At 30.4% G+C, this 8039-nt stretch overlaps 1 protein-coding gene across 1 annotated transcript; it reads left to right on the top strand.

Annotated features, from left to right (window-relative positions):
• LOC109232799 (bidirectional sugar transporter SWEET11-like) lies at positions 3229–5591 on the top strand. Its single transcript, XM_019398524.1, has 6 exons — positions 3229–3389; positions 4153–4189; positions 4291–4501; positions 4583–4744; positions 4871–4990; positions 5083–5591. Exons 1-6 carry the CDS (start codon positions 3347–3349, stop codon positions 5356–5358), a joined length of 849 nt encoding a protein of 282 aa, XP_019254069.1. The 5' UTR covers positions 3229–3346; the 3' UTR covers positions 5359–5591.

The following is an 8039-nucleotide window of genomic DNA, read 5'->3' as shown; positions in this document are numbered from 1 at the left end:
TTTGATATTTTATTAAAAATACTCCACTTATTTAATATGCTTGCTATTTGAAAGAGAATTTATATAAAAACATAATTCACAATTTAAATATAATTCTCTAGCATCATTTATTTTTAAGTTTCAACAAGTTAATAAAGTGACACATAATTCACCATACTATACCATGAGAATTAATTATTTGTAAATAGTTGCCCTAGCTAATACTGAGCTATTAAATTAATAAGTATTGTATCTCGTAAACGTGAAAAAAATAATATTTAGGAAAATAGTTATAAAAAAATTATGGACTATTATATAATAAAGACATAACAAAAGTTAATAAATAAATACTTTTTAAATGAAAGATTTATTTAAAATTTACTATTATAGAAGTTTTAGTGGATAACGTGCAATAATTTTTATTTTAAATATGACATAAAATACTCTCAACTTAAGGGTTGAGCTAGCTAAGGCCCCATTTGGCCATACATTTTGGCAACATTTTTTCAAATCTTTTTTTTAAAACATTGTTTGTTCATATATTAATTATCTATTTTTGAAAAATTTCTGAAATGATTTTTCAAGTTCCCAAAATCTAGTTTAGGGTAGATTTTGTCCAAACATAATTTCAACTTCCAAAAATTATTTTTCAAAACTACTTCAAAAATTATTTTTTCAAGTTTCACCTAAATCTATGTCCAAACGCTAGCTAAGAATGGAATAGCAAAGAGCCGAGCTGTTGCTCAAACTGATAATATAAAATAGAGGACGAACATTTGGAATTTCATATTACGGACCCGTTTGTCCATAGATATTTTCTCTCCTTTTTTAAAAAAAATAAATATATTTGTTCATGAAATTTTGTAAATTTGTGGAATTTTTTTGAAAATGAGTTTTTCAAAAATCAAAAAATAGTTTTGATCACTTTTTCAGAAATTTTTCAAGTGAAATGCATGCCCAAACATAATTTCAAATTTCAAATGTCATTTTCAACTTAACTCCAATACTATTTTTCAAAAATTATACTCCATTATGTAACCTTTTATAGCAAAGTATTGAGAAATTAGGGCCCCAAGTTAGATAAACACAATATTACTTTAATCAATGTATTTATTGGAGGGACCCGTTTTGTTTCCACTTTGAAATCCATTCTCCTTAACAACAGATATCACCTGATCCGCATTGTATTGGGTCTTAATTTCATGGATTTAACGTATTAAATGAATTTTCTTCTGGGATTTGAAGTTGTAAGTTTTCAGGAAAATAAAGATATTTCCTACGGAAGGCACGATAAAAATTTATCCGAATTAAATATTTCAAACCAAATTAAATTAACTTATTATGGTTAAGTGATTTAACAATAATTAACCAGGATGGAGCTGTATATTTGATTAATTATCTTGAAGATTAATTTGTGTATGACTAAAGAAATGATCATGATTATTTAATGAAAGTAGAAATATTGTGTCATAACTATATATATGTCGATGAAAAATATTATATATCTATATTGATGAAGAAGAAGTCTTGATCTGGTGGCTGCATATGAAGGCAAAAATATTTATAACCTGCTGTCAAATTCATTGAAATTTCATTTCTCCATTATTTTTATATATTAAATTCAACAATTGAATTTTGACAAACTTGGGCTAGATCCCGTTTTTTATTTCTTTTTGCCATTACGAACATCTAAAATAATTTACTAGACCAAAAAAAAAAAAAAACAATTCCTGTTTAATTATCCCAAAATCCACATACAGAATATTTCCTCATGTAATGACTAATTATCTGAATAGGACTAAATCATTTGAAAGTAATACTTCTTTTCCATCCCTGCAAAAGTAAAAGAAATGATAAACTGTTTTATTACTGCTTTATAAACACTAAAATAATTTGTGTAACCTTTTCTACAGAGAATAAAAATCATGCAAACGATAGGTACGTAAATAGAATAATATTTTCTTGGTCCAATCGTATGGAATAATATTATAATACCAAGTGTAGTGCTTGAACGCCCAAAGTAGTGCCAGCTTCTATGGTAGAACCAACTTTATTTCAGATAATTCCCGATTGATTTTGTCCCAATCTGTACAGGAAAAAAGAAAAAGAGATCGACCCTAAAAATGATAACAATAATTTATTGTATTTTTGGGGTTAAGGATAAAATTTTAAGAGCAACTATCTGGGGTTCAATTTCAATTATTGAGAACGGACATAATTGAATTCAAAGGTATGTAGTGGCTGCTGAAATTTAGAATACTGTACCCACAAAAATCCTAAAGGTTCGTCCTCTTATTGTCTACCACGGTTTTCCTTATTCTATTTTTAAAGGGAAAAAGAAATAGATCTTATCCAAGCGACAAAGAAAATGGAAAATCCAAAAGGAAAACCCAACAAGAATATACCCGAGTTTTGGCATCCTAAGAAAATATTCTTCGCCCTCAAATATCACTTGAATTTAACAAAATTGAATTTTTCTGAATATTATATAAACTAATAGTAACAGCTTGAAGCAAAGCAGATGATTAACATCGAGTTGATAGGGAGAAAAACATGGAAATATATTTCTAGTTATACTAATATAATATGATGAGTAGTCGTCAAAGAGAAAAATCTCACGATACCTCAATGTAGTCTTTATTGAAGCCTTCACATATAAGTAGAAAAGCATACGAGTTCAACTTTTAACATTGAACCCATTAAATTTTACTATTATGGTTTATATTTACTATTTATTGCAAATTAATTAGATTTTACATATAAATATATGTTCTGTGTCGAAAGGATTGGTTTCAGATGAACGTTTCAGATATGCTGCATATCCGATGGCATTCATCAGCCACTCTACCAAATTGATAATTTTTATTACCAATATATTAGAGCCAGAATGCATATCTATTGTTGATGCCAACTGGCAAACATTTATAGGCTCCTCCGTTATTTGTTGATTGATTTTTTGCTGATTAGGAGCACATTAATATACAAAAATAAATGAGAAACAAATTAAACCCCTTTCAAAATTCTAGTGCTTGAGGTGGACGCTTTAGTGCACAATGGATAGGACGATGACATAACAAAAGGGCAATATGTTTATATCGAACCCATCATATACTAAAAAGGTTAACTGATCAAAAGGTGCGTTGTTTTGTACATAGAAATTGAATTAAACCAAATAGAGCACTAACTGAAAAAAAAAATACATACAAAATGGAGAACTCTAAGACTAATATTGTATACTTCTAGTGTTGCTATATAAATATGTGAACTAAGCACTCTTCATTTCATTGTCAATCAAAATAGCAAGTCTTGCAATTGTTTGTGAGTGAGAGATTAGCAAAGAGAGGAATTTTCAAGTAAAAACAAAGAGATGGCTATTTCTGGTCACTGGGCATTTGCTTTTGGGGTCCTTGGTAAATCACTTTTTCTTGTTCCTTCGGTATCCGTATTAACTTTTGGTGATAATGTTTAGGGGTGCTAAATAGGTGTTAAATAGGTGGGTTGGGCCGATTTTGGGTGAGTCAAAATAAGGTGAGTTAATAAATAGGGGAGAGGGAAGGGGGATCATTGACCCGCCCAAGAGTTACTTGAACTGAGATGGGCTAAAATTTGGAGTATAGTTGAACTTGTCCAACTCTTATCAAACTTAACTAATAGTATGTGTTATTTTCTTATGAATTATTTAATTATTAAATAAAACCTTTTTTTTGCTATGATCATATATAACATATCAAGCAAAAAAATTATTTTAAAAATATTTTATCAAACTTATTTATGGATCAATTTGGATTAAAAATCAACCCAACTTTAGATGGATGGATATGGATTGAGTCAAGATGGATTGACGGGTTTGGCGAGTCATGTTTCTCTGGCCAATTTTGACACCACTAATATTGGCATTCTCGCTTCTTATTCTTTCTTCCTTTTAATTTGTACATTAAAGTCAGGAAATAGATGTTGGTCAACAGTGGGCCAATAACAATTATTAATGACAAAACTATACAATATCTTAGTGGAAGTGTCAACTAATCATTTCATCGTACTGACGTATCCTCAATCATTAGCGTACAAAATTTAATCATTGCATGGATCTTTGTGGGAATTTTATCTCTCCCAATTAATCATTAGTTTATCAAGAATTTCTTTTGTTGACCCCTTGAATTTTCTATCTTGCAGGAAATATTGTCTCGTTTATTGTTTTCCTGTCTCCATTGTAAGTTATTTATTACCCATATTAATTCGTACTCACTTTATACGAGGTGTTTTTACTAGAGTTAAAGCCATTTAATTAATTGCATACTTGTTCACTTGTAGACCTACATTTTATAAAATTTACAAGAAGAAATCAACTGAAGGCTATCAATCAATTCCGTATGTGATTGCTCTATTCAGTTCCATGCTTTGGATATACTATGCATTTCTCAAGACCAACACGACCCTTCTTATCACTATAAACTCCTTTGGAGTCTTCATTGAAACTATCTACGTTGGCTTTTACCTTTTCTATGCACCAAAGAAAGCCAGAGTAAGTTTTCAAGAGTATTTTTTCTCTTTCTTTAATATGAAGAAAGAAAAGGAATAATTTGTCACATTCTTATAAATGCAGATCCAAACAGTGAAGATGCTTCTTTTAACAGTGGTTGGTGGATTTGGTGCAATAATCCTCATTGCTCAGTTTCTATTCAAAGGTGTCGCTCGTGGACAAGTGGTTGGATGGGTTTGCCTCGTTTTCTCCTTATGCGTGTTTGTCGCGCCATTATGCATAGTGGTAAGCTTGAAAATTACTAGTTCTGATCTCTTTATTCAAGATTTAACTTATATACACTTATAACATAAGAGTGTAAAAATTCTTTACACGAAGACTGCGCTCATTTTGGTTGATCATTTCATGCAGAGAAAAGTTATAAAAACAAAGAGTGTGGAATACATGCCATTACTCCTATCAGTGTTTCTTACATTAAGTGCAGTGATGTGGTTCTTCTATGGTCTTCTTCTAAAAGACATTAACATTGCCGTAAGTAATATGGTCAAGCTCATCATAGATACCACTTCTTTAATTACTTGCATCTGTGTTCTTACTCGTACTTTCTTTTTTATGTTTTATAGGCTCCAAACATATTGGGATTCATCTTTGGTATTCTCCAAATTGTGCTATATGTAATATACAACAAGAAAGAGAAGCACATCCTTAAGGAGCATAATCTTCCTGAGCTACAAAATCATGTCATAATCTTGGATGATAATAAGAAGCTTTCAGAACTAACTGAAGAACAGAAAATTGACATTATGAAGCTTAGTAAATTGGTTTCAAGTTTGCATGAAAATGCATCTGCAGCAGCTAAAGAAGAGAAGCTGCCCAAGCTACAATCTGTACAGGCCTAAGACTGTGTGAACCATTAAGTTTACATGCACATGCAACGTGTATTATTTTAACGAAATGCCCCCCAGTACGTATTAATTGAGCCAGACAAAATGAAGGCTAATTAATACTGATTCACCTCCAGTGCTTCCGTTCATAGGATCGAATTTGATGGGAATTAAGTTTGTCGTGTCATAAATTAAGTTTCACTTGTGTTACATTTCTATCTCCATCAAACCAATCTCCTGTAATCTTTCGTCGGCTCTCATACTTTCTTTCCTTTTCTTTATTATTAGAAAACCAGCCGTTACGCTTTAATTGTCAAAAGAGAACTGTGAATTTGTACACTAATACCTAAGATTTCGATGCTCGCGTCTTTTAAGCGCGCATGACAACTTATTAAAAGTTGAAGAATTAATCCAAATTGACGCCCACCTAATCTCTTAAACTAAAAATAGTCGACATATATATATATATATATATATAAAAGATATGCATAATTGTGTTTAATCAATATATAATCTATGTATACCGGCTAGAAAAAGTCAACATCGAATGCGGCCGACTATTTGTGTGATAATCTCATTAAAGTTAGACAGAAATCGTGTGCTAGCGGGTGAAATTAAGTGCACAGACATTTTGCACGGGACTAAGGTAGAATTATCGGTGTTGTTATTTGACGGAGGAGCAATTAGTTTTCTTTTTTATTTATCATATGAGATGTTAAATATAAACTAAAAAGAAAAGTAAGATACATAAATTGAAACAAATGGAGTAACTCTTTTGAAATTTTCATTCTTCTTTAACTATCTTAGAACTAAAAACTTAACTCTTTAAATACAAAATTTTCCATATAGAATTAGTACAATCAATTTAACTTTATACTGGTAGTGGAGTAGTATTTATTGCTAGAAAAACATCAATGATAATGTACAAGAGCAAACCTAGTTCGGACAATAGTGTAAAGATTCTTCCTCATTTTTTGGGTTCGTACAGAAAGCTAGTCCACTGCTGCATCAAAGTAAATACAATATAGGTAGAGTTTCCTATTGCTATGACCAAAAAGCAACCAATTATGGGTACTGGGTAAGAATCGTAGAAGTTTCCTATTACTATGTTATACTCTTTCTGTCACAATTTATGCGATGAATTTCTAATTTCGAGAGTCAAACAAGTTGTTTTAACTGTTATTTTTTCATATGCTTTTAAATATTTTAAATTATTAATTATTGTGTCATATAATATTTTTTATGTAGTTTTCAAATACGTAAAATTTATTTCAAAAAACTTAGGAACTATGTCTGATTTCGCGATCAAAACTAAGAAGTTTGACTCTCAAAATTCAAACTATATCACATGAATTAGGACGGAGTGAATACTAATGTAGTCTTAAACAATGGAAACATATGAAAGGGAGATTTGGTTTTGTACTCCATCATAAAATATTATTTTAGTTATATAATCATTTCGTAGGGGATTAGTAATTAATAATACACAAGTATATTAAGATCATTTATTTTAATCAAACGGTAGGTTAGAATATGAAATCATTTTATATAACCAAAAGGACAAACCAAAAAGATCGACGGATAAGGTGCAGACTACAGCCGAGCATTAAATTCGCACGAAGTGCCATCCATGATTATATTGGTCTATGCCCCGACATACTAAGCTATGAAACAAAAGTACCTTAATTTAACGTTGTATTAATTTGGGTTTGTCAAATTTATTGCTTTGTCTCGGGATAATTTATTTTCGGATTACTATTGCACCTTCTGACAGATATAATTTATCCCAATATTATTTTTAATCTAGTGATAATTTATTCCAGAATTATTAACCAAACTAGAGATAAAGCGGTACTAAATTTTTATCCCAGGATTATTTTGTTTATCCATCGTACCAAACGACCCCTTAAGGTAGAGGCATTTCGGTCAGCCCTCTGGGCTAATGCTAAATACTAAGAAGAATAAGAGACAAAATTAGTTAAATAAAAATAAAATCTTAAAACTTAACTTATGCTAAACCTGAAGGAACACAAAAATGTTTTTTTACTTGTGTATATTTTTCCAAATTCGAATAAATTGCTTTAAGAAAATTAAGTGTCAACGTGTGGGCTAACCAGCTTAGAGCTGAGCTAATGAGCTTCATCAAATGAAGGGTTGGGCTAGCTAATAATGGAGTACTAGCAAAAAGCCGAGCTGTTGCTCAAACTGAGAATATAAAGTAGAGGACGAACATTTGGAATTTCATATCACGGACCCGTTTGTCCATAGATATTTTCTCTCTTTTTTTCGAATATTTTTTCAAAAAGATATATTTGTTCATGAAATTTTGGCAAGGTTTTGAAAATTTTTCGAAAATGAGTTTTTCAAAAATCAAAAGTAGTTTTGATCACTTTTTCAAAATTTTCAAAAAAATTTCAAGTGAAATGCATGTCCAAACGTAATTTTAAATTCCAAATGTCATTTTCAACTTAAGTCCAATACTACTTTTTTATACTCCATTATGTAAACTTTTATAGCAAAGTATAGAGAAATTAGGGCCCCAAGTTAGATAAACACAATATTAGTTTAATCAATGTATTTATTGGAGGGACCCGTTTTGTTTCCACTCTGAAATCCATTTTCCTTACCAACAGATATCACCTGATACGCTTTGTATTGGGTCTTAATTTCATGGATTTAACGTATTAAATGAATTT

Source organism: Nicotiana attenuata, chromosome 9 (genome assembly GCF_001879085.1).
Source record: "Nicotiana attenuata strain UT chromosome 9, NIATTr2, whole genome shotgun sequence".
In the NCBI taxonomy this organism is placed as follows: Eukaryota; Viridiplantae; Streptophyta; class Magnoliopsida; order Solanales; family Solanaceae; genus Nicotiana; species Nicotiana attenuata.
The sequence above is the reverse complement of the archived record's forward strand: the minus strand, read 5'-3'. Positions and strand labels throughout refer to the sequence as shown.

Coding starts and splice junctions, on each gene's coding strand:
- LOC109232799 (XM_019398524.1), top strand. CDS start 3,347: ATGGCTATTTCTGGTCACTGGGCATTTGCTTTTGGGGTCCTTG. Junction 3,390..4,152: donor ATTTGCTTTTGGGGTCCTTG/GTAAATCACTTT, acceptor TCTATCTTGCAG/GAAATATTGTCTCGTTTATT. Junction 4,190..4,290: donor ATTGTTTTCCTGTCTCCATT/GTAAGTTATTTA, acceptor GTTCACTTGTAG/ACCTACATTTTATAAAATTT.